General features: G+C 39.9%; 2 protein-coding genes across 20 annotated transcripts in view; one reads left to right on the plus strand and one right to left on the minus strand.

Moving 5' to 3' along the window:
• TMEM87A (transmembrane protein 87A) overlaps window positions 1-7,362 on the minus strand; it is a 43,172-nt gene extending 35,810 nt beyond the window's left edge. For 4 of the 13 annotated variants that reach the window (XR_002176422.3, XM_073800809.1, XM_073800811.1 and 1 more), the window contains exons 1-3: window positions 7,180-7,357; window positions 5,831-5,891; window positions 2,816-2,901 (exon numbers count right to left, since the gene is read on the minus strand). Coding sequence is in view for 11 of the 13 variants with exons in the window: in XM_073800809.1 (XP_073656910.1) it covers window positions 2,816-2,901; window positions 5,831-5,891; window positions 7,180-7,323 (291 nt within the window). In the remaining 2 variants the exon portion in view is untranslated. Of the gene's footprint in view, window positions 1-2,815; window positions 2,902-5,830; window positions 5,892-7,179 lie in introns of all 13 variants that reach the window. The other 9 variants (XM_073800807.1, XM_004326021.4, XM_073800812.1 and 6 more) reach the window with 6 other exon arrangements.
• A 58-nt stretch (window positions 7,363-7,420) lies between these two features.
• GANC (glucosidase alpha, neutral C) overlaps window positions 7,421-27,389 on the plus strand; it is a 78,496-nt gene continuing 58,527 nt past the window's right edge. For 2 of the 7 annotated variants that reach the window (XM_033851542.2, XM_033851543.2), the window contains exons 1-4: window positions 7,421-8,416; window positions 11,315-11,377; window positions 12,895-13,003; window positions 21,601-21,728. In XM_033851542.2, coding sequence (XP_033707433.1) covers window positions 8,388-8,416; window positions 11,315-11,377; window positions 12,895-13,003; window positions 21,601-21,728 — 329 coding nt within the window. In that variant the 5' untranslated portion in view covers window positions 7,421-8,387. Of the gene's footprint in view, window positions 8,417-11,314; window positions 11,378-12,894; window positions 13,004-17,182; window positions 17,420-21,600; window positions 21,729-22,535; window positions 22,701-27,389 lie in introns of those variants that run through there. The other 5 variants (XR_004525138.2, XM_033851541.2, XM_019935338.3 and 2 more) reach the window with 5 other exon arrangements.

The following is a 27,389-nucleotide window of genomic DNA, read 5'->3' on the forward strand; positions in this document are numbered from 1 at the left end:
AAAAAATAAATAAATAAAATTAACAACATCAGATAAAGACTATATATTAGTATTCAAGAATCTAATAGCATTGGACTCTAAAGTGCAGAATTCTAGTCTACGACTCATGAAGGATAGTTCCTCTTAAAAATTCTAGGAAGACTGGGAAACTGTCAGAGTCCACAGGGTTTTGTTATAAGAAAATATACTTACAAGAGAGTTCCTTGACTAAATTAACACCACCACCACCACCAACAAAAAACTTGTGCTTCTAAGCTAGAGCACAAAACTGTTGTAGCCATTCACAACCCACTATTAATACTATGAAAAAAAAAATCATCATTTCTCTGGCTTCATCAGTTCTGTGAGTTTTCTCCCATACCAACATCCCTAATCGCACCCTCTTTTTTTCGAAGCTCTAATTTCACACCTCCAACTATTTGCTTGTCATTTCCATAATTCTGTCCTGTGGCAATTCAAAATAATTTTTACATTCTTAAGTTGTCCTACCCATGAAGACTGAATCTGATAAGCTTGACCAGTTTTTATCACAAGTTTCAAGCATATGTAAATTTAACTAGTGTTCGATTAGGAGAAAAGGTCAATGATATTTCAAACCATATTCTGGAAATATTTCTCTCTAAATTCTTCAGTCCTCCTCATCACACCAACCTTACCCAATGTTATATAACAAAAGCAAAATACAATCAGCAACACTACAAAAAAGATAATGTAAAACCCTAATACTGGGCAGAAATTCAAAATGCTTAAGGTTTAAAAAAACCAACTGGATGGTGGACATTTTTTAAAGACTAGTCCTATTATTTTTTTAAAAGAAACCTCAAGAATAGTCGGGGAAATGTAAAAAAGAAAAGAAATGATGCAAATAGTGGGATGAAAACAGAATGCAAAAGGCCTGAAAAATCCATCTAGGAGCTACATATCTTCAATGCTCATATACAGTGTATTATAGCAACTCTGAAAGTGTGGCCCATGGATGCTTTCATGAGGTTTAACAGGTCAAAATTATTTTCATCTTCATCATCATCATCATCTATTTGCCTTGTACTGACAGTGCAAAAGTAATGATGCGAAAAATGGCAGCCTCCTATCAGTGGTACCTAACTGTACTAGTTAGTAGTCATTGTACTCTCACAGTCACAAACTTGCAGTTAAAAAAAAAAGGCCAGTTTTATGTAAGAATGCCCTTGATGAAACAGTAAAAATTATTAATGTCATTAAATCTGGACCTTTGAGCACATGCCTTTTAAAATATTCTATCAGACAAAAAAATAAGTATGCAAAATACTATAAATGACTGTCTTAAGACAAAGCACTTTGCAACTATTTTAACTTGTAAGCTAAACTATCCACCGTTTTCATTTACTTGAAAGAAAGACCAACAAACTACAGATATTCAGACTTGGGTATTTGGGAGATATTTTCCTGAAAATGGGCAAAGGGAGGCTGTCACGTCAAAGAAGGCAACTGACAGCATCCATTGTCAATAATAAAATTTAAGGGACTTCCCCCAGTGGTTCAGTGGTAAAGAATCCACCTTCCAATGCAGGGGACTTGGGTTCGATCCCCGGTTGGGGAACTAAGATCCCACATGCTGTGGGGCAACTAAGCCCACATGCCACAGCTAGAGAGCCCATGTGTCGCAAACTACAGAGCCCACGCACTCTGGAACCCACATGCCACAACTACAGAGCCCAGGCGCCCCGGAGCCTGCATGCCACAACTAGAGAAGAGAAAACCCGCACACCACGACTAGAGAGAAGGCCGCGCACTGCAACTAGAGAGAAGTCCTCGCACCGCAACAAAAGATCCTGCATGCTGCGATGAAAATCCCGCGTACCGCAACTAAGACCTGATGCAGCCAAAAATAAATAAATAATAAAGTCTTCTTGGACCTTGAAAAAAAATTTTTTTATTAAAAAATAAGTAAATAAATAAAATTTGAGCTTTCAAGGAAAAACTGGAATTTTGGAAAACTTGCATGTTCCCTACCATGATTTATAGTTTCCAATACTTACAGAGTATCTGATGAGACTGAAAGGTCATATTAACAAATGTAATTTTGAATTAATTGTAAAATGAATTAGTATTTGGAAGGTTTATATAATTCAGCCAACCAATATTTTCTAAGTGACCATGAAAGATGCTGCCAAATCAGACATGGGCAAAAGACCATTCAAAGTGCAAGACATACCAATTTATTTTAATATAACAGAGCACAGAAAAAGTTCACTGATATGGTTTCAGATTCCACACTGCAACTAACCTTTAAGAAACTCCACTTATTGCGTTTGGGTATAGAATCAAAGAACAATATCCACAATTACCTGAAAACACTATTAAAATACCATTCCCTTTTCCAACTACATATCTGTGTGAGGCCACATTTTGTGCATACACTTCAACCAAAATAACACATCACAATAGACTGAGTGAAGGAAGTATAAGAATCCAGCTATCTTCTATTACACTAGATATTAAACAAATAGATTTGCAAAAATACAAAATAACACCACTCTTCCCAGTTTCTTTGAAAAATAGTTTTCACAAATTAATAAATATTTCTGTATTTTTCTGTTATAATTTCTAATTCAGTAACCCACATGAATAAAGGCTTTTTTGGGGTCTGTAGTAAGTAAACAGAGTTCTGAGACCAATAAGTTTGAGAACTGATAGTACAAATTTGCCTGCATATTGGGAAGCATGATTCTAGTTCCAGTTCTTCTCCATAGCTACATGACACTCTTTCCTCTATCAGGTTGGGACCCGATGATATCTAAACACTAAGAAAAGTCTGTAATTTTATGTTCCATACCTTGAAGTTGTAGATTTCATTGTAACAGTCAGCACTTTTCAGATACCAGGTTATATTCAAAGATACATCACAAGGTTCTCCATCAACTATAAAAGAAGAAATCTTTGTGAATAAAAGATAATTCCCAAAACAAAGCATTTTTCCTAAACTATTACCCCACATCCCATTTCCTGCTAAACTAAGATACTCAAAGACCATCCTTTCTCCAAACAGAAGGTAATGAAGTAATAAATTTAAAAAGAACTAGATATTCTTCAGTTAAAAGTAAGAATTGTTGCTCACAGAAATAAAAAGCAGTTAAGGATTTTTAACCTTTGAAACCGTGTATCTATTTTTATGCCTTAAAACCTTCATTTCTGGTTCTCTCTTGGGAAAAAACCTGGAAGTGATAAAGCAGCCTTAAGTTAAAATCAGTCTTCTGTTATCATTTAAATATTTACTGAGCAGAGCACTTAAGTATACAAAGATACATGGCACTGTGTTAGGCCAAACAGGGGAACAGAAGGGAACAAATTATTGAAGACTCTTAAGTCTTAAAAAAGATTCTAGTTGAAGAGTCAAGGAATAACAACATTAGGAATGTCACAAGGCAACAAAAATAGTTCCACTGAGGGAAAACCTCATGGCTTAAACCTTGAGAGATATCAAAATTGGATAGAAAAGAACTATCAACAAAAAGCAAACCTGGCTGGGGAAGGCAGGAATAGAAAAAACAAAGATAAAAAGAGTTATTAGATTCTTTTTAAAACTCACCTTAAGAGAAGCCTCAAGGAACCTCATGAAATCATAGAAGCCTCACATAACTCATTCAACATATTTTGGAGCACAATATTCTAGTGAACCAAAGCATTAGTCTGAAGACTTGGGGTGTAAACCTGACTATATGACTGTTAACTGTCTCACCTGGGGGAAGTCAGTATTTCCTTTTATCTTTGATTCCAGCTGAGGAAGGGAAAATATACTAGAAATACATACTTTGTGCAAATGTGACAAAGATAAACACGACTGCATCTAAAAACCTACTTTTGGTTCTTAAAAGCAGCACACCTAAAATTACAAACTTTCCCTTTTCTTTGGTTTAAGTGGTTTTCTCAGACTAATTTTAAGCGGCACACTTTTATAAAGCTCAACTTTTATAAGGCTTTTATAAGGCTAAAATACACAAAAATCTGATGTGTTGGATAGAATGTATGGATATGCTGTAAAGGATACTGCAATCTTGTTATGAACTACTCAGAAGAACCAAACAGAAAAGGAATTAATTAAATCAAAGCCCTAACAGGAGATTTGCAGGGAAATGTGCCTGCAAAAATACTACTATTTATGTTAAAAGACAGAGAATTTTTTTTTTTTGGCCACGCCACGAGGCTTGCGGGATCTTAGTCCCCAGACCAGGGACTGAACCCTGGCCCTCTGCAGTGAAAGCTCGGAGTTATAACCACTGTACCATCAGGGAATTCCCAAAACACAAAGAACTTTAAATGAATGGCTTTAAGAGACAATGAAAATGGTCCTGCCACATTCCTCACCTTCCCTTGGCTGGCAGGTCTAGTCCCTAAGAATCTTACATGAGCCAGGTGCAGGTGTAAGGGAGAAGTGGCTACCTCTAGAAAGGATTGGAGTTCCAAGCTTTGAGCAAATCTCACTTCTTTCTCCAAAACAGACATTTTTAATGTAGGTGAAAAATTGTAATTTTAGGCTTGAAAAGAAAAGAAAATGGCCCTGCCAATTTCATGGAAATCTACTGTATACCATACCCACAAAACCATAAAATCAGAGACAAGGTAAGTATGAGAAAACACAGAAGTAACAAAGTGAAAGACAATGCAAATTTTAAGAAGCTTCAAACCCTCCAAAAACAAGGAAACACAGACACTTCAAAATATGCAGCTTGACCAAAAACCACTAGAAAAACCATTAGAACAAAATACAGGTAAGAAGAAACTGTACAAAATAAAAGGACAGAATAGCATACAGGCTGTCAGGGTATCTCAAAAGACAAAATACTGCTATCCCTAAAAGCTCTTCTTTTCTAGAAAGCCAATCTCACAAGAAATACCAGCGTGTCAGAGTAGATTTGATTTAAATCAAACTTAAATTATCAGCCAAGAGATCATATTTTCATGGACACAGTACATTCTTCATAGAAATTCTACCTAACCCCTCCATCCCACCAGGCTATAATCTCAATAAGAGAAAGGGTCTTTTCTATCACTTCCTTGCTGTCTAAAACAGTGCCTGGCACTATACATAGTAGGTGTTCAGTAACTACCTACTAAGTGATTAAAAGAATAAAATCATCCAACTATGACATACTTTGCATTTTCATAGAGAGAAATATGCATAGGAGCACACATGGATGATCTGGATTTTTATTCCTGATCTTGAAATGGAGCTGCCCGTGATCATTCATTCTCTAAAAATAAAGCCAGTTTCAGAAATAAAAGGAAGCTTTTCTTTAATGCACAATGGGGTATTCTGGATTCAGATACAGTGGTTTTCCCACTGGACAGACTGGTTTTGTTCTACTATTCCTATTTCCTGGTAATTATCTTTGAGCTTCCTCTTCCAAAGATCCAAGTGGTAAAATACTCCTTCAGCAAACAAAAGCTTTACTGAACATATTTGTTCAGAGCCAATGGTCTGACAAACCTAGGTCATGTGTCCAGTAAACATCTAACAAGCACACAAAAACAAAATCGGCAGTTATCTCCATGACTCAGAACAGATTAAAACCCATGGAGGCAATCAACCAAAACAATGTGTCTAACTATATATTGTTAACACCAGAAAAACAAGAGAAGAAAATAAAGTTCATAAAAGTAAGTATTCTAAAGATTATTCTGTGAAAGGACCTTAGTTACACTACATAGGTTTATACCTAGATAGTGCTTGACTATTAAATTTCAGAACTTATGTTGAGAGTAAATCATCAGAGGTAGAAAACAGGTAATTTGAAAGTTTAAAGATCACTCAAAAACTCGAATAAAAACTTCATGAAATGCAAAAACTCACATTTCAGGAAGATAGTGGTATTTTTGAAGAGGATCTTTCCAAAACTAAAATAATTTTTCCCCTGCAAAGATAAAGGAGAGATAATTAGCATCAGATCACTTTAATTCCCAAAGCAGAATATAACTGATATAAAAAGCTAAAATTTATAAAATGTTGACGTTAGTTTTCTTAACACACACACAAAAAAAGGCATCAATATCCTTCCTTTTAGTAAAATTCAACCATATCCAAACTGCAGGATTTTGAAGCTTGGTGCAGAGACAAGTTTTTTCTTTTTTCCACAGGCCATGAAGCAAGTACTCCAGAAGGAAGGCTGCTAGAAATCCTAACCTAACTTAAATCTTTCTAAAAGGTCCTCCTTAATCAGTTCATTCCCTTTATTCACTAATCACCGTCCAGAATAACCAATCATTTCTTCAAATAAACTATTCTATGAGCAGACAGCCATATTTAACTATTAACCATTTTACAGGTAACAAATAAATACCTAAAACTGAGAATCTGAACATCGTCACCAAATTAACAAAAGCTGTAATTCTTACCATATCAAAAGCTCAAATAAGATTTGGGCATTACAACCAGTGAGCACAGCAGAACAAAAAGGCTACCGTGGTTTTAATAAGACTAATGCTTTTCGGCATTTCCAGCCAGCATCTGATTTGTCGGCTCACAGCACTATAGCTCTTACTCAAACGACGTTTCAAAAACGTGGTAAAGGGAAGAAAGGGTCAACCAATCCAGTTAATTATCCTTAAGAAAAACGAACTTATCATAAGAAATTTTAGAATACTGTTTCTTCCGTTTTAAACATTCTCACGTTTGAATACATCATTTTAAATGCCTAGGCTTCCTAATTACACGGCAGGGCTTAGAATAACCATTTCAAAGTCCAAATGAAATCCACCAACTTCGTAAGTAGAATTATCCAGTAACAAAAAAGTGCAGAGAAAAAAAAAAGAAAGATGTCTATTTACATATTCCTCTCATCCAACCCGGGGTCACAACATTCTGTGAAACTTCTGCTGAAAGAGAAACCACTCTCCACCTATACATCAAGTTTACACGTTTCCAGTCAGACAATGAAAGTTCTCTGCCTTTGCTGATAAGAAACCGCTCCACCGCCACTCTCCGCTCCTGAATTGACCCTGACATTCCTGCTAATTTACCCAAAGAAGCGTACAGCTTCTCGCTCCAGGGAGGTGAGTCCCGGTTAAGCAGCTACACAGACACTCCCGGCAATCCCACCCCTTTGGAAGCGGACTTTAGTGGAACCTTCATGGACCCCTTGGGCTACCGTAGCCCCACCCCTTGCTCCTCCGGACTCAGTTGCTCCTGAAGTGACCACTCACCGACGGTATCGGAATGTGCCACTTGGATCGGTCGGCAGCAGCGACGGGTGCCGGTCCTACACTGAAAAGCGACAATGGAGACGTCTGAGCCCCCAGGAGAAGAAGAATGACAGGCAGCACCTGAAGCCACGCAGCCGCCGCCATCTTCACAGCCGTGGAGTGCCTACCGAAAGCATTTCACCTTCTTCCGGTTCGTCCCGCCCTCTTCCGGCTCCTCTCTGGGGGCGGGATAATCCGGGTCCTCAAAACCTCTGGTGGCTTGTTTGTTTAGCGACTCAGCGGCCCCGCCCTCAGGCAGTTGTCAGGCTTCGTATGAGGCTTTGGACCTACTGCGCAGGCGTCTTCCTGCCGTAACCTGGTCACCTTGGAGTGTTAGGATGATCTGCAAAAGTTACCAGCCGAGTCTGTTGGCTCTTCTCTCTCCCTTAAAGGGTTTGGGGACCAGGGAAGAACCCCATGTGGCGTTTGGCTCTCTCCTCCTCCCATTCGCCCCAGTCCCTCATCGTTTGAGTCAGACGCTGGGGCCAAAAGTCTGGGAAAGCCGTAAGTCTGGCTGCCTGTTTAGCGTGTAGTAGTGAGTACTCGGTTTCCGGAGGTATTTAAGCAAAGACTGGAGTTTGGCGGTGGTGGAGTATAAGCCTTCCTAAACGGAATAATGTAGTAGACAACCCCTTTTAAAAGACCATTCTACCCGTGAAGAGTATGATGTAGAGTTTGGTCGGAGAACATCAACCTCCAGCAACAACCCCGCCGGCACTTCCTACTCAAAACTAAAATACAGGAGAGAGTGGGTCAGTTTTCAGTATCCGTGGCGTGACAGTCACTGAGGTAGATCTGCAGAAGCTTCGCCCTAATCACGCAGGGCGTGTCGGTACTTCCTCGTTGTCACGCCCTTGGTCTGCATCCTCTAGGGCTCTTTGAGTACACGCCTCCTCGGATGCAAAAACCTTTTCAGTTTCTAATGAAGGCAGTTCCTCATCAGCTACTCAGAACCAAGAAAAATTTGCCAGATCAATCTCTGTAGAAACCCTTATCTGGGCCTGGAAATCCCGGGAGCAAGTGTCAATTTGTCACTCCTTAAGGACATGAAAGTCCCAGAAACTTGATGGTGGTGAAGTGCTGGCGGTTATTTAGAAAGACTGACAATCTAAAAGATCGCTTGGGGCCTTGGCCTGAGATCTGGGAGCCTGTGAAGTGACTGGGAAGCCATGGACGCAGCTGAGAAAGAGGAAATCAGGTAAAGGCCCAGTGGTCCAGCAGGGACTGACCCCAGGGTCCACGGAAGCAGGGGATAGATAGTACCTGAAAACAACATTCTGGCTTTGAAGACTTTATTTTTTTATAAATTTTATTTATTTATTTTTGGCTGCGTTGGGTCTTCATTGCTGCGTGCGGCTTTTCTCTAGTTGCGGGGAGCCGGGGCTACTCTGTTGCCGTGCGCGGACTTCTCGTTGAGATGGCTTCCTTTGTTGTAGAGCACAGGCTCTAGGCGCGCGGGCTTCAGTAGTTGTGGCTCGCGGGCTCTAGAGCGCAGGCTCAGTAGTTGTGGCGCATGGGCTTAGTTGCTCCGCGGCACACAGGCTGAAACCTGTATCCCCTGCATTAGCAGGCAGATTCCTAACCACTGCACCACCAGGGAAGACCCTGAAGACTTTATTGATTGTTTGATTGCATGTCTTATTTGCATATTTTATATTTGTGGACTCAATCTCTAGCCTTCTCAATTCTCCACGGAATTAATTGATATTAATAGCCTCTCGTGAAATACTTGAAGGATGGTTAACAAAACCGGAAGAATTGTTATCAGAACTCTTTTTTTTTAACGTTAACATGGTGGTATTTTATTTATTTATCTTATAAATTTATTTTTGGCTGCGTTGGGTCTTCGTTGCTGCGCACGGGCTTTCTCTAGTTGTGGTGAGCGGGGGCTATTTGTTGCGGTGCGCGGGCTTCTCATTGCAGTGGCTTCTCTTGTTGTGGAGCACGGCCCTAGCGGTGTGGGCTTTAGTAGTTGTGGCACGCGGGCTTGGTAGTTGTGGCTCGTGGGCTCTAGAGCACAGGCTCAATAGTTGTGGTGCACAAGCTTAGTTGCTCCACGGCATGTGGGATCTTCCCATACCAGGGCTCAAACCCGTGTTCCCTGCATGGGCAGATGGATTCTTAACCACTACGCCACCAGGGAAGCCCTGTGATCAGAACTCTTAACACATGAATTTCAAACAGGTTGCTTTCCAGGTTCAGCTAAGTACATCTCTTCCTATATCATTCCAGAGTTTATTCTTCAAAACTGGAAAGATCTTTGACATAAACCACAGTAAGATCTTTTTTGACCTACCTCCTAGAGTAACAGAAATAAAAACAAAAATAAACAAATGGGACTTAATTAAAAGCTTTTGCACAGCAAGGGAAACCATGAACAAGACAAAAAGACAACCCTCAGAATGAGAGAAAATATTTGCAAATGAAACAACAGACAAAGGATTAATCTCCAAAATGTACAAACAGCTCATGGAGTTCAATATCAAAAAAACAATCCAGTTAAAAAATGGGCAGAAGACCTAAATAGACATTTCACCAAGGAAGACATACAGATGGCCAAGAGGCACATGAAAAGATGCTCACCATCACTAATTATTAGAGAAATACAAATCAAAACTACGATGAGGTATCACCTCATGCTGGTCAGAATGGCCATTATCATAAAATCTAGAAACAATAAATCCTGGAAAGAGTATGGTGAAAAGGGAACCCTCCTGCACTGTCGGTGGGAATGTAAATTGATACAACCACTATGGAAAACAGTATGGAGTTTCCTTAAAAAACTAAAAATAGAACTACCATATGACCCAGCCATCCCACTACTGGGCATATACCCTGAGAAAACCATAATTCAAAAAGACACATGCACCCCAATGTTCACTGCAGCACTATTTACAATAGCCAGGACATGGAACCAACCTAAATGTCCATCGACAGATGAATGGATAAAGAAGATGTGGCACATATATACAGTGGAATATTACTCAGCCATAAAAAGAAACGAAACTGAGTTATTTGTAGTGAGGTGGATGGACCTAGAGTCTGCCATACAGAGTGAAGTTAGTCAGAAAGAGAAAAACAAATACCGTATGCTAACACATATATATGGAATCTAAAGAAAAAGGAAAGAAAAGGAAAAAAATGTTCAGAAGAACCTAGGGGCAAGATGGGAATAAAGATGCAGACCTACTAGAGAATTGACTTGAGGATACGGGGAGGGGGAAGGGTAAGCTGGGACAAAGTGAGAGAGTGGCATGGACATATATACACTACCAAACGTAAAATAGCTAGTGGGAAGCAGCCGCATAGCAGAGGGAGATCAGCTCTGTGCTTTGTGACCACCTAGGGGGGTGGGATAGGGAGGGTGGGAGGAAGGGCGATGCAAGAGGGAAGAGATATGGGGACATATGTATATGTATAACTGATTCACTTTGTTATAAAGCAGAAACTAACACACCATTGTAAAGCAATTATACTCGAATAAAGATGTTAAAAATAAATAAGAAATAAAAAACATTGGCCCCTAGATGATCAGCATCATCTTAAAAAGCAAAGGATTTTCCTTCTCTGTTTCTATCCTTATTCTAGCACCTCGTACATACCTCTGTTATATCATTTGTCAGGTTGATTTGTGATGTTGGTTAGGCTGTCAAAGAAAACTCAGACACAGTACTTCTTATCTTCTTCAGAGCCCAACACTCAGCAAGAAAGTTCTGAAAATATTTTGTTGAATAAGTAGGTGGGAGGGTTGTTTTTGTTGGTCCGGTTTGGGGCTTTTTGTTTTTACTCCTTCAGATTTTATTGTTGTAGCCATAGCCTTCAGTCATTCATTTTAAAGAACCCTTTCTCATAAGTGACAGTACTCTTTTTCTGTTGCTTTCTGAGCAATCCCAGAACTTCATGTTTTGTTGTTTACCATGGGTGGTTTACAAAAGGATGTTGTTCTGCAGCAAACACATTATTGTGTTATGGCCATGACACAATTTTGCATCACAATGATTTATGTCCCATGATTTATATTATAGTTAGAGAAAGAACAAAATTTGGATTCACAAACCCTATATAAAATAAGTTTCTTAAAATGTCTTTTTATTAGTGTTGAAGATGAAGCTGTGGATAAAAACATTTTCAAAGACTGCAGCAAGATTGCTTTCTACAGGTAAGAAGAGGAAGTATATGACCTAGATAGAATAGTTCTGAAAATATTTCAAAATTGATGTTTATTAAATTTTTGAGAACTGATAGACTTTCTGAGGAAAGAGTCGATTAGGAAATTCAGTGATTAAATAATTTATTGACAGGAGAAATTCACCTTTACTACTCTAGCTTAACTCCTGTATCATTTTATTATTAATATGTTATTAATTATAATTAATTATATTGTATACTTATACATTATAATTAACATTACTGTGTTAATAAACAGGTATTTTAAAAGTCAAAGTGTTTTTCAACTAACGTTAAAATTTTGAATCTTTGAAGAAATAATACTTTTACATGGTTCAAAAATCAAATAATATAAAAAGATACACATTGAAAAATGTTACTCTCTTTCTTGTCCCCTTCCACCCCATTCAACATCTTTCCCTGTAAGTAACCAGATTTATTAATTTCTTATTTATCTTTCCAGTATTTCTTTTTGTGAATGCACATATTCTTATATCACCACCATTCTTAGGCCAAGTAGCTTTCTATATACACTGTTGTATACATCTTTTTTTCTGCTTCATAATTTATTCTGAAGAGCTCTGTATGAGTATATGGAAATTGTCCTCTTTTTCATAGCTGTATGGTATTCCATTGGGTAAATTATAACGTATTCACTCTCCTATTGCTAGACCCTTGGGTTGTTTTCAGTCTTGCTGTAACATCACTGCCACAGTGAAAAGCTATACATATGTCATTTCCTACACACGCAGGTATATTTGTAGGATGAATTTCCAGGAGTGGGATTACTAGGTCAAAGAGTAAATGTATTTGAAATTTTAACTATTACCAGATATCCCTCCATAGAGATTGTGTCATTTTGCACTACCATCACCACTATATGATTGCCTATTTCCCCAGAGCCTCAAAAAATATTTCTTTAAAACTTTTTTGAGTGTCTACCTTTATGTGGTCCTGAAACTGAAATCACCAAAAATTATATCATACAACTTTCTAATTTATACACACAACTCTAGAGAAAGAAAATCATATCATTTTAATTCTGAACAGGTACCTTAGAGGGAATTCTATAGTGAACTCCTGGTCACCCTGACAAACCACTGGATTATATTGGATTTCCACTAAAATTTATTAAGTTTCAATTAAAGTATACATTTCATGGAAAGAGGGAGGGACATCAACAAGCTAATATGTGTCATCTATGAAAACTGCCCCACCTTCTCAATAAAGGGGACAAAATACCATCCTTGAGTAGTGTTATGGTGAACAATTTTATTAGTACTCTTCTTATTATTTTATTAATTGCATTAGCACTCTGCTTATTAATTTTCTTAGCTCTCTAAATTATTGATACTCCTCTTAGTGCTTTATTGGAGTACTAATATACTGCTTGTGCCCAGTTCACCTACTATTGAAGTGAATTTTAATGACTTCCACATGGTAATATAGTCTTTTGGAGGCTGAGAATCACAAATCATTCTCAGACGTCTGTATACTCCAAATCTGTAGGCGTCAGAAACAGCGGCTCTCCAAGAAGTCTACCTATCGGGCATTACTAGACTCAGTCACAGAAGGCAAAGAGAGCACCAGGTTCCAAATCATCAACGAAGCAGCTAAGGTGAGAAAAAGTATTTTCTACAGAGAATTATTTGTTTCTGTATTTATTTGGGTTGAATGAAGTAAATTTCCACAAAGGCTAATTAAACTATGTATGCTTCAAAAACAAACTTTGTGAGAGAAGTAATGCCATCTTTTTAATATCTACACAATGCTACTTTAAAAGTAATATGACTATCAACATATAGATTGCCTTGTATCAGATGCTTTCTTAGATGTTTTGCGAATGTTATTTCCTATTAATTAATCTTCAGAATCATCTAAGAGGTACATTGCATTGTCCCTAATTTTCAGATAAGGAAATTGAAGTCTAAAAAGCCACTTGCTCAAAGTCATAGCTAGTAACCAGAATTTTCACCTGTGACTGTAGACTCTGTCACGCACCCATGCTCTTTTTATCACTATTATACAACATACCTCAAGCAAGGTACAGATTCAGTGAATGTCCAAACCTCAAAATGTGAGTGGGCAAGAGGAACAATGGTCTATGCAGTTGAATAAGTCACAGATATTCCCACCCCTAGGCTGCTTCACTAACAGATCACCATAGTTGTTACATGCTAAAAGGATTAGAGCAGTATCCTAAGTGCTTTTTCTCATCTGTCAAATTTTCACACTACTTCAGATGGGCCAGTCACAGAGGAAGTGCTGTGGGCCGGGCTAGGAAGTGTGGTTATGCACAAGTAGTTGATGCTTCCAACCTGACCCTCACTTCACATCCTCCCCTGTCTTTGAAAGGTGTCCTAAGCTTCTAAGGCCTCCCAGACCAATCTGGTTTAATTGGTAATTCGCTGAAGGACATAGGTAAAGACATGCAGTCTAGTCCCATAACAGCTTAGATAGTAATTCCATCAGCTCACTAACAAATCCCAGTTCTGGGAAGCAGACTGAGAAGACATCCCCACTTTCACTGCAGCATTGTGAGAGATCTTGTGACTACCGTAGAGCTTGCCGTATAACATTACACTGAGGAATCTTCTCGGAGAAGACAGAGCAAACACTGCCCCACAACATCAGGGCATTCTCTGTAACATTTGTAAGGTCTCTAACTTCGTCGGGAGGCTCAACTTTATTCCCAGGCAGGAGGAGCAATGGCACAGTGAGGAAGGCTACCTTCCATATGAAGTTTTAGAGATTTTAGTCACTTCAAAGATGTAGAATTCTCTAACATAGCTTTCTTACCTGAATTCAAAATAGGGGCTAGAATCATATCAATAGTTTGTGTTCTCTATCCCCATCCCTTTTTCCCAACTTATGGTTACTTAAGGATGTAGTTGTGGTAGCAGCACACTTAGTTCTTTTCTCTTAACTACACTGAAGGGATGGTTAGCCTTTCTTCAAAACCTAGTGCTGCTTCTTAACACCACTCATTTTTTTCTGGAGGAATTTCCCTCCTTGCTTGGCATCTGTGCAACCTTTGAGTTCACAGCTCATGGTAGAGTACTGATCCAGGTCTCCCAAACTTTACATCCTTTTGTAACCAAGTTTGAAAGCTGTTCATGGGAAAACATGGGGCAGCATTAATTTCTTTCCTAGAGAGCCACCCGCCATTTGCATGTGGTCTAATAGCCCAGTACCCCGCCAAACCCCTGTATTCAGGGTCAGCAGAAGCAGCTGGCTCCAGGAAATGCAAGGAGTCCACCAGAGACCTTCCAGGAGTTTAATACCAGCAGTCAGTTCCCTTCCTTTCTCATTTTTCCTGTCATTTGCTCTTTTTCCTTCTTGCCTCTGATGTGTCTAGCCCCAGAGAGTTATAGCTGTCCCATGGTCAGGGACAGTCCCTTTCTCTCCTTGGGGAGGCTCAGTCTGTTGAGCACCTGAACAATCCACTGTCATGATGACACATGCCGAGGCAGAGTAAATGAGGCACTCGGAATACCAGTGTGGGCCAAAATGCAACTTCTCGATGCAGCTCCATACCAGTGAAGTTAGTGGTAGAGCCTCTCACACTGCCTTTTACAAGACTATAGGTCAGTTTTTCTGTACACACCGCTCTTTGGATCCTGAAAATATGAGGGACAATGCTGTTCAGGTCAGGTGCCAGAACCAGAGCCCACCAGCTATGGATGCCTTCAAAGGAAAAGAAGCCACAGTCCAGGAGGACCCACGGGAGCTCAGCGCAAGACAGCACATGGCTCAGAAGGGAGCTGAGGAGCCGGACAAGCAAGGGCAAGTGATCCAGGATGTCAGCAACGTGGCTCCCAAGACTGAGAACTTTGAGGACCCCTTGGAACAGACACAATGTTCAGGTGTTGGAAATAACAGTGCTGCACAGGGAATCTGCATGCTCTGATGTCAGGCAAATGCATGCAATGTATGTTTTGGGAGGTCACCCTAAAATTCTGAACTGAATGTCATTTTAATGTCCTCCTTGTCACTTGGAGTTGAGATGACTAATAGGGACTTAAGGCTTCGTGCCCTATATCAGTTTGATAGGGACAACAAAGATCCAAACAGTAATTTCTAAAGTTGTCTGAACCTTGTATCCTGCTCACTGCATAGTCAAGGAGCCTCCATTAGAGGTTTTTTCTGGGGTGAGATGGGTGTTTCATGGGAGATTTCACAGTAGGATATGGTATGGATATGGTCTGGAGATTTTTAAAAAGCCACGTACATCCACTTATTTAGAATGATAGCTTTTTATTTCAGGTTCAGAGAGACAGAGCCCAAAGTCTAAGAGGATCATATTCAGCTCACAGCTGCAGTTCTCAGATTTCACTGATGAGGCAGATTCTGACAAACCCAGCATTCTTAGTGCCTACCTGCCCTCACACCATTAAAACTCTTAAAGCAATAATTTTGTTGTCAGGCTTTGTTGTTAATTTTTTTTTTTTTCTTTTTTGCGGTACACGGGCCTCTCACTGTTGTGGCCTCTCCCACTGCGGAGCACAGGCTCCGGACGCACAGGCTCAGCGGCCATGGCTCACGGGCCCAGCCACTCTGCGGCATGTGGGATTTCCCGGACCGGGGCACGAACCCGTGTCCCCTGCATCGGCAGGTGGACTCTCAACCACTGCGCCACCAGGGAAGCCCTGTTGTTAATTTTTGAAATCCTTCTTCCCAATTCCCTTCTCCCAACCTGCTACTTAATAAGCAACCAGGAAACAGAACCAAGTTTCATTCACCGTTGTCTTAGTGAGCTCACACTGCTATAACATAAACTGGGTGTCTTAACAAACCTTTATTTCTCACAGTTCTGGAGTCTGCGAAGTCCTAGATCAAGGTCCCACTTCCTGCCCTGTAGACTGTCACCTCCTTAGTGTACAGTTGACCCTTGAACAACGCAGGGGTTAGCAGTGGAAAATCCAAGTATGACTTCACAGTCAGCCCTCAGTATACATGGTTCCACATCCACAGATTCAACCAACCAAGGATTGTATGGTACTATAGTAAGTATTTATTGAAAAAAAATCCATGTATAAGTGGACCCATGCTGTTCAAATCTCTGTTCAAGGGTCAACTGTATATTCACATGATGGAGAGACAGCTAACTCTCTGGTCTCTTCCTGTAAAGGCAGTAATCCCATCATGACTCCACCCTCATGACCTCATCAAAACCTAAACACCTCCCAAGGCCCCATCTCCAGGTGCCATCACATTGAGGGTTAGGGCTTCAACATATGAATTGAAGGGTTGGAGAATGGGGAAGGTTTGGGGAGGGGGGAAAATGACAATGGACAATTCAGTCCATAGCAAACATGATGTTCCTGGGACACAGTAATGTTACAAAACAAACTGAAGTGTTGCCCTGTGTGTTGCCTCTAGGTCAGGACATCTAGGCTTTGAAGAAAAGCTGGTTGCAGGTTCAGATCCCTAAGTTTTCTCACATAGGGTCCTATTTCTTATGACAAAATAATCAGATATTTGATAAAGAAGCTTCCAGAAAATAATCTTAAAGGAGTTATCAGTAAAGTGTTGACTGCTTTTTTAGACCTCCTTTTTTCCTACTACTATCAATTTTTTACCTTCAGTCAAAATTTGACCTGGATTGAGAAAAAGAGAAGATCTAGTCTTGTGACACCAGAGCAGGGAAATTTATGCTATCTTCTGAGTGTACCTAAAAAGCACTGCTAGCAAGGCTATTTGGAACAGACCTACGTCTTTGACCTACTTTATATTGCTAATTTTTATGCTTTTTCATGACATGGATGAACTATTTGGCAAAATGTTTATTTTGCAGCCTGTTTGCAAGTTTTCACTGGTGGCAACACTTCTGGCAGCTTCTCCAAGGATGCAGGGATATCTCTGAGCACCTCCATGAAGTTATCCCTTGCGTCTTCATCTAAGCAATGGGACTTTGCCCAACCAGCCACCTCCTCAACAGATGAGGAACAACTACTACTTGTTAACCAGGACTGTTTCTGCAGAAATGTCCAGGAACAGGCAGCTTATTGGGGAACTGGCCAAGCAATCAGAAGCATACCTGGACAGGCTAATTGTCCTTGGGGAACATGCTAATGCCCAGTGTGAACTTGCCAGCGTTCTCCATAGAGAATCAGTGCTTGCAATAAACCAACTGGCTACAACTATGGAAGGGGCAATAAGTGCCCTACAGCAATTTAATGAATCTTAGACCATTCTCTGAATCCTGGAAGGTCTTGACCAATAGCTGAGAGAGGTCCTTGCTCACTTCTCTAGGCCTTTTAGGTTAACTATTCCTTATAATATAGTAGAAAGACCTGGTTCCAGAGGACAAGCAAGATCTACCCATCACGGAGAAGTTGTTGGGGTCATAATTTCCCTTATTAATACCCACCATCATTTAAATATATGTTAGAGGGCTATTCTGTTAACTCAGTCATAGTCTCTACTAGTTTGGGGTGAAATTAAAAAAAAACTTTTAATGTAACTGTGATCCATTCCACTGCTTGAATGTACAGACAAGGCTGTTGTTACCACCATGATTTTTATAACCTGTCTCATATTTTTGCCCTTGTGGCCAAAAAAACTAGACTTAGGGATGACAAACTACTGGGTTTTATTTTTATTCGGTATGGGAGAAATAAGATAGGAAAAGGGAATTTATGCTCTCCCAGATTATGGGAGGTGAGCCTCTGAATGAAAAACCAAGTAGAGACTTGTGGTACTAAAATGAACCTCCAAAATGTATTCCTTTCTTTGAGGATTTATTTCATCTTCTCTGTGTAGGAGGACATTTACACATCTTAAATCTTTCTAGGGGAGCAAAACCCATGCTGTCTCACCTTATTTTAAATGTTTAATTTTATGTTTCTTCACTTATTTTACATAAATCCATCTTGCCGCAATCTTTACTGCTATTCTCTAAATATTAACGTTAAATAATTCTGAGTTTATGCAGTCTAACTTCTGTAACAACATAATTTTTTGTTTTTGCTTTTTTTTGCGGTACGCGGGCCTCTCACTGTTGTGGCCTCTCCCGCCGCGGAGCACAGGCTCTGGACGCGCAGGCTCAGCAGCCATGGCTCACGGGCCCAGCCGCTCCGCGGCATGTGGGATCTTCCCGGGCCGGGGCACGAACCCGTGTACCCTGCATCGGCAGGCAGACTCTCAACCACCGCGCCACCAGGGAAGCCCACAACGTGTTTTTTATTGTCATTTTTAATCACTAATAGAGATTCAATAATTTATTTGTATATTATTTTAAAATAAATATCCAAACAGGTCTCTAGAGAACAGAAATGTTTAGAAATTCTTAATGTTTTAGATAGAAGGATATAACATTCATGTCCAGACTTTTTGACAGCCCAGTTTTGGTTGAAAAATTGGACAATAACTGGCAGTTAAGAAGCCCAGGGAAGTGGTTTATAAACTGTCATGCGCAGAGCCCTGAGGTTTCCGTAGAGGGGTGTCAGAACTCAATGCAGGGAGGGGAGCGGGCTCAACGGTAGAGGCTCTGAGCCACTTCCTGCTGTTTTCAGTCCAAGTAGCTTTACTTATTGGACTTCTGAGAGTCTGCTGCTGTTGATTTTTTAAGCCAGTAAAAACGGCATGAGCCAGATCATACAAGCAAATGTATACTAAGGTCTAAGGAAATTATGTGCTTGGAATATGAAGCTATGTTGATGATAATAAGAGATAAGAATGAATTTGGATATTGACTTTGAAAAGGGTTACCTATTGGCAAAATTGGTTTGCTTAATTAAGTTAAAATGAAAACAAAGTGGGGCTTTTACTCTGATTTGTATGTTTGCTTGCCTAGGGTTATTATAGGAAAAGCAGGGTTATTGCTACCTTCTCTCATATAATTAGGATTCTTTACTAGGCCACAGCCTCAAGAACAGAACATATCAGACCAGTCTTTGGTTTAAAAAAATAAAGATTTTTAAGAAAGTTATTTTACTAATAATGGGAGGATCTCTGAGTATATAAACGAAATGCAATTTGTTAATCACATATAAGGGACAACCTGTGTGCCCTCTGCTTAGGATGTTCTTGCCCATTTTTGCCTCCCCAAAGTCCTACTAATCCCTCAAGGCCCTGCTTAAGTCCCTCTTCCTCCAGAGAGATGTCCCAGAACCCCTCTCCTTACAGTCATCAATATTCCCCTTCCTTGTTCTCCCGCAGCACATGTCCTCGTCCTATCTCAGCATTTATCATAAAACGCTTTACGGTTACAACATAGGTGTTGCATCTCCTCTAAATTGCACTCTCCCTAAGAGTTTAGCCATCCTTTTCACAGCAATCAGCACTTCACAATATTAGATGCCAAATAAATGTTAGTTGAATTAAATTTGAGAGAGTAGTGGAAATTTATGTCTAACTTGGGAGGGAATACATAATCTAACAGGATTTCAGCCTTATACTTGGATACATTTTCAAATCTTAGAATTCTGATGGCACACTTGAAGTAAATCAAATATACAAAAGAATACTAAACATATAAGCAGTAATTACAGTATGATTGGGGGTGGGGAAAGGGGGGAGGTGTTGGCCAAAGAGTACAAACTTCCAACTATAATAAGATGACTAACAGCACAGTGATTGTAGTTAATAATACTCTATTATATACTTGAAAGTTGCTAAGAGAGTAGATCTTAAATGTTCTCACCACAAAAAGGAAATGGTAATTATGTGACTTGATGCAGATGTTAGCTAATGCTATGGTGGTGATCATTTTTGCAATATATAAGTATCAAATCAAGGAGTTGTACAACTTAAACTTACAGAATATGTCAATTATTTCTTAATAAAGCTGGGGAAAAAATTATTATTGTATGATCAGTACTACATCATAACCTTGTTTTTTTGTTTTTGTTTTTTTTTTTGTGGTACACGGGCCTCTCACTGTTGTGGCCTCTCCCGTTGTGGAGCACAGGCTCTGGACGCGCAGGCTTAGCGGCCATGGCTCACGGGCCCAGCCGCCCTGCAGCATGTGGGATCTTCCCAGACCAGGACATGAACCTGTGTCCCCTGCATTGGCAGGCGGACTCTCAACCACTGCGCCACCAGGGAAGCCCCATAACCTTGTTTTAAGAATGTCTGTAAAAGCAGCCACAGCCTATTTACCATTATTTACCTGGTGACTCTTCAGTGTCCTGTCACTGTTCAAGTGCCCTTTCCTATATTCTGAAGAAGCAAGGTTCCAGTAACATCGTTTTGTGGGGGAGGGATTGTTTTTGTTTTTGTTTTTTGGTGCTGCATTAATATTCTCCCTGCTTCCTATATCTTGCTTGCACCACGGCATACCCGTTCTGTGTGTTACCTCACACAGGCTACCCAGCTTAGCCTTTCATTTAACAGACATTATAGTAACAATACACAGACCCAGTTGTAACCAGAATTTGGCATCATACTGTACTTAATGATTTGCAGCCAGTGCAGCATGGCACATCAGTTGAAAACCACTGTCTTAAGATATTTCCCTAATCTTGATGCCTCATTTTGTAATCTAAATCCAGCCATCTCTGCCTTCAGAGTTTGTTGTTATTGTTTTATTTTTCAAACTCTGTATTCTCTTTATGATTCTATGTTGCTTCCATCTTTCATCGTAGGCAGTATTTAACCTAAATTCTTGATCTTCTTGAGAAAGCTGAGAATATCCCAGCCTCTAGAGAAAGTTCCCCAGACCTTAATCTAAGTGTACAGGAAGTGCCTTGATTTTAACACAGGAAGCCTTATTCATCTACAGTAGAGAACCCCAATGACCACCGTTTTACTGTCTATTCTTTTCTATTCTGTGGCTTGTTACCCTTCATCTTTCGTTCAACTGGAATCCAGTTACTCTAGTTTTAACACCAAACACTTATTCTTAAGATACCTGTACATATCTTAGATATGTATCATAGATACAGTGGGCCACATGTCCCAATTTTCCAAGGGCAGTTTCAGTTTATGCCTGTCATCCACTATCGTTATTAATAGAGAGCCCTCTCACTCTTAACAGTCCTGGTCTGGACAATTATATGTTTGCCTAACCATAGAACACATAGGAGGTGTTTGTTTCTACTACAGATAGAGCCAAGCAAGTACATATAGATTGGAAAGGCTTTCCTTCATGATTGCCATTGTTCTCCAATTTGCTTGGCCTATAATAATTTAAACATAGTTTTCTAATTATCATAATTTGTAGAACTGACCTGGGTAACCTGTTGAAACTAATCGCGTGTGTGTTCCCAGGTTCCTCTCCTGGCTGAAGTTTATGGTATAGAGGGAAATATTTTCAGGCTTAAAATCAATGAAGAAACACCCTTGAAACCCAGGTATGAAGTTCCTGATGTCCTCACAAGCAAGCCAAGCACTGTAAGGTAAGCCAAGAAACACGTTACCTTGGATACACCCTTAATATATTCTTCTATCATACCTTGAGTAGCAGCTTTTGTATGAGTCTCTTATTTTGTTTCTTCAAAGATACAACCATTGGCAGAGTTAGTTTTTAGTTATTTGGGGATAAATTTATCCATTTTGATGCTATCCATTCTGTACTCTCTTCCTCCACCATTTGACTCATCAGCACTTATTAATGGGCAGAAGCAGAGCTTCTGATCTTCTCTCCTCCTGACAAAGTAAGCGGTTTATCAGCCAGACTTTGGGAGCAAGCAGGAGACCTGTTTAATTGACTCACTCAGATGAACAGCAGGGCTCCAGAGATCCAATGTACTAGCAAAACTCCCATGCTTACAGTAATTTATACAGTTAGACTGACTCACTTTTAATTAACGGCAGTCTCAGAAGTCTAACATATAATCTGTCTTAGAGTCAGAGATAAATTAATGATCAGTTTCTAGGTGGAAAAAAAATCTTTGGGGATTAAAGCATTTTTCATGTACCTGCAGAATCTGCATCAGTTCTCAGCACATTTTCCGGTGATATTTTAACTTGGTTCTGTCTGTTGGTTTGTTATTTTCTTTATATCATGTCACTAAGGGAATATAAGATTATGCCAGATGCTTTAATTTTCACTACATCATTATCATAGTTTTATGTAGATTATTTTTTCCATGAAAATCTAATAAAAACTTAATAAATTATGGGACTTCCCTGGTGGTCCTGTGGTAAAGAATCCGCCTTCCAATGCAGGGGACGCAGGTTCTATCCTTGGTCAGAGAACTAAGATCCCACATGCTGCAGGGCAGCTAAGCCTCCACGCTGCAACACAGAGCCCATGCTCTCTGGAGCCCACACACGGCAACTAGAGAGAAGTTCGCGTGCTGCAACGAAGAGCCTGTGCACCGCAACGAAAGAGCCCACATGCCACAACAAAGATCCTGCGTGTTGCAGTTAAGACCTGACACAGCCAAAAAAAAGCTAATAAATTATAAGGAGAAATTAATTTAGCTATGCTAGAACTATCATAAATTTAAAATATATCACTGAGCCACTACTATAGGCTAAGAACTTAGGAAATAAGAATTAAAAAGGGACTATTCTCATAGCTTTGCAGTTTGGCAAATGAGAGAGAGAGAGAGAGAGAGAGAGAGAGAGAGAGTGTGTGTGTGTGTGTGTGTGTGTGTGTGTGTGTGTGTGTGTATTTCCTCTTGGTCACATTACATTATTTTTTACTCTCCTGGACGATTCATTTTACTAGTAGACCTTTAACATTTTTACATCTGTGTTCATAAGTAACATTAGTCTATAGTTTTTCTGTGCTATCTTTGCCAGGTTTTGGAGTCAGGGTAATATTAGCATTGTGTAGTAAATGTGGTATATTAGTTTTGCCTCTATTTCAGCCTTTTTCTAGAGGACCTTTGGCTACTGTAATAAATAAAAACTACATTTCTCCATTTCCCAGACTCCCATATAGCTAGTTTCTGATGTAATTCATGTTCCACCAATCAGATGCACTTACAGTTATCTTGATTTCAGAATTGAGTCTCCCATTTTGCTGGTGTGCATCAGCAGTTATAGAATGACTCTAGAGCCACTAGTTAGGGCAGTGGTTTCCCAGTCTCTGGATTGCAGCTAAGTTGGCATGATCCTGGAGCCCACCAGTTGCCACATTGACTTCTGATTACCCAGCTTCCTGATTCCAGCTAAGAGAGAAGTTCTGTTGGCCTGCAATTATGCAGTATTGTTCTAGGAGTCATTACTGGACACTCAGCCAGGAACCTGCTACCTCAAACCTTCCATAATGTTGTAAGCTAATAATTCCTCCATATTAAGTCATTTACTTTCTGCTTAAAATAGCCAGAGTTGTTTCTGTTATCTGCAGTTGAGTTTTGGTTAACACAGTCATTGATATCAGAATGAGTATAAGCAACAGACCCTCAAGGATGGAAATCTGAGCTTAGTTAGCTGATCTACTTGGATTTGAAGGCAGTGAGGACCTGGTTTTCATTAGGCGGTGAGATATTAATGTTTTGGGCTGAATACTACCCTCCCCAACCAGACTCATATGTTGAAGCCCTAACCCCCCATACCTCAGAATGTGACTATTCCGAGACAGAGCCTTTGAACAGGTAATTAAGTTAAAATAGGGTCATTAGGGTGGGCCCTAATCCAGTATGACTGGTGTCTTGTAAGAGGAGGAGATGAGGATACAGATAACACAGACAGAGGGATGGCCATGTGAGGACACAGCAAGAAGATGGCCATCTGCAAGCCAAGAAGAAAAGCCTCAGAAGAAACCAAACCGGCTGACACTTTGATCTAGGATTTCCAGCCTCCAGAATTGTGAGAAAATAAATTTCTGATGTTTAAGCCACCCGGTCTGTGGTATTTTGTTATGGAAGCTCTAGCAAATTAGTACGACTAGCAATAAACCACGGCATTCTGTGACAGTCAAATTACTACTTGTGGTTGCCTTAAATAGAGTGCCTATTGAAAGCATGGCTCTGGCAAACCAAGTGGTGGGGCCATAGCATAGCATGATTGCCATACAAAATTCAAAACTCTGAGGTGGCCTGGCTGCTATTAATTTCACTGAAGAACTTAAAGAAAACAGCAGTTTCAGGCTTTTAAATTGTCAGAAACCTAACAGATTTCTGTGACAATCCTAAAAGTCATATCTACAGAGTCCTCGTAGCTGAAAATCAGATACAGAGTTAGATTCTGTGGTCTGCTGAATTAGAGCGTAAGTTGAATTCACAGCTTCATCAGGGCTATGAATTTAGGGCATCGCTGTGAAAAGGTAGGACTCCCCAAAATTGAATAGCAACATTTGGGAAGATTTGGATAACCATGAGTCCCAAACTTCAAAATTCCACTGAGCCTCCCAGTTCAGCAGAAGCAGCTCCTTCTCCTCCATCTGATAAGGCTGATCTCACCTGCTTGGACACCCCGGTTAACCTCACCTGAAATATACTGTGCCAGGGGATTCCAGTGCTCCCTGTGCTTCACCCTTACCACTCTTCACTGCCTCCAGACCCACTATCAAGTCAGACCCCAACATGCCTAGGGAGCCAATTACAGTCAAACCCAGGAGGAAAAGGCTTACACACCTAAAGAATTGTAAGATTTTATACTGGCAAAAATCTGGGAAATATGCATGGAAATGATTTCTGAGGGACTTCTAGACCAGAAGGAAGGACCATAATTTTAGGATCATGCTAAATTTACTGACATGGGTACAGGTACCAGAGAATCCAGATTTAATATGCTAGCTTAGACAGCTGAAAATGGTTCTAATTATTTGCTTGGTTAAGTATAACTTGAACTCAGCTATGGACTGTGCTGAATGAAGCTGAGATACCAGAAATTCCTTGGCGCTGTGTAGAAGAAATGATTCATAGACTTAGGGAGATAAAAATGTTGAAGTGGATATGTCATATGCATCTAGCCCCTAAGTCTGTTCTCCAAAGGATCCAAAAGATACTTCCTTCATTGAGAAATACATTAGTGAGGGAACACTTGGAAAGCATTATAGTGAGTGAATGTCTTTTCTGAGCTAGAGATAATGGTGGGAATGGTACCATTAAAATGGGCTCCCTGATTTCAGTGGAAATGATGAGACTCTAGGTAGCAGAGTCAAAGTAGCAGCATTTAGTTGTAAGAGACAAGGTAGACGTGTTTCCATAACAGGGCCTGTGTGGTACTCAAAATGGCTCAAGCCTCAGGGCAGTGCATGATACGTCAGGGGGTCCATTAGGCTGAAATAGATGGACTAGAGTCCTACTTGACAGAATAATCAAAAGAACTCTATTTAAGTTTGATGAACAGTGAGACACAACCTCTCAAACTACAAAGTTAATTTCCAGAACCCAAAGCATCTTGCTTGAGGGGCAGGCCTAGAATCCATGGAGGAGGTTGTAAAGATATATAAGATCATAAACTATCCTTCCTAATCCTCCCTAAAGTGGCCTGTGACCAGGGTGACTATGCACTAGAAAAATATCTAGACCTAGGGATTTTATTTTTTTATTTTTATATCTTTATTGGAGGATAATTGCTTTACAATGTTGTGTTGTTAGTTTCTGCTGTACCACAAAGTGAATCAGCTACATGTATACATATATCCCCATATCCCCTCACTCTTGAGCTTCCCTCCCATCCTCCCTATTCCACCCCTCTAGGTCATCAAAAAGCGCTGAGCTGATCTCCCTGTGCTATGCAGCAGCTTCCCACTAGCCATCTATTTTACATTTGGTAGTGTATATACGTCAATGCTGCTCTCATACTTCGTCCCAGCTTCCCCTTGCTCCTGTGTCCTCAGGTCCATTCTCTACGTCTGCATCTTTATTCCTGCCCTGCCACTAGGTTCATCAGTACTGTTCTTTTAGATTCCATATATGTGCATTAGCATACGGTATTTGTTTTTCTCTTTCTGACTTACATCACTCCGTATGACAGACTCTAGGTCCATCCACCTCATTACAAATAATTCAATTTCATTCCTTTTTATGGCTGAGTAATATTCCACTGTATATATGTGCCACATCTTCTTTATCCATTCATCTGTTGATGGACATTTAGGTTGTTTCCATGTCCTGGCTACTGTAAATAGTGCTGCAATGAACATTGTGGTACATGTATCTTTTTGAATTATGGTTTTCTTAGGGTATATGCCCAGTAGTGGGATTGCTGTGTCGTATGGTAGTTCTATTTTCAGTTTTTTAAGGAACCTCCATACTGTTCTCCATAGTGGTTGTATCAATTTACATTCCCACCAACAGTGCAAGAGGGTTCCCTTTTATCCACACCCTCTCCAGCACTTATTGTTTCTAGATTTTTTGATGAAGGCCATTCTGGCCAGTGTGAGGTGATACCTCATTGTAGTTTTGGTTTGCACTTCTCTAATGATTAGTGATGTTCAGCATCTTTTCATGTGTTTGTTGGCAATCTGATGTCTACTTTGGAGAAATGTCTATTTGGGTGTTCCACCCATTTTTGGATTGTTTGTTTTTTTGATATTGAGCTGCATGAGCTGCTTGTATATTTTGGAAATTAATCCTTTGTCAGTTGCTTTGTTTGCAAATATTTTCTCCCATTCTGCAGATTGTCTTTTCGTCTTGTTTACGGTTTCCTTTGCTGTGCAAAAGCTTTTAAGTTTCATTAGGTCCCATTTGTTTATTTTTTATTTTATTTCCATTCCTCTAGGAGGTGGATCAAAAAGGATCTTGCTGTGATTTATGTCATAGAGTGTTCTGCCTATGTTTTCCTCTAAGAGTTTTGTAGTGTCTGGCCTTACATTTAGGTCTTTAATCCATTTTGAGTTTATTTTTGTGTATGGTGTTAGGGAGTGTTGTAATTTCATTCTTTTTTTACATGTAGCTGTCCAGTTTTCCCAGCACCACTTATTAAAGAGGCTGTCTTTTCTCCACTGAGGCTGTCTTTTCTCCACTGTATATTCTTGCCTCCTTTGTCAAAGATAAGGTGACCATATGTGTGTGGGTTTATCGCTGGGCTTTCTATTCTGTTCCATCGATCTATATTTCTGTTTTTGTGCCAGTACCATACTGTCTTGATTACTGTAGCTTTGTAGTAGAGTCTGAAGTCAAGGAGCCTGATTCCTCCAGCTCTGTTTTTCTTTC

This window comes from Tursiops truncatus, chromosome 2 (assembly GCF_011762595.2).
Source record: "Tursiops truncatus isolate mTurTru1 chromosome 2, mTurTru1.mat.Y, whole genome shotgun sequence".
In the NCBI taxonomy this organism is placed as follows: Eukaryota; Metazoa; Chordata; class Mammalia; order Artiodactyla; family Delphinidae; genus Tursiops; species Tursiops truncatus.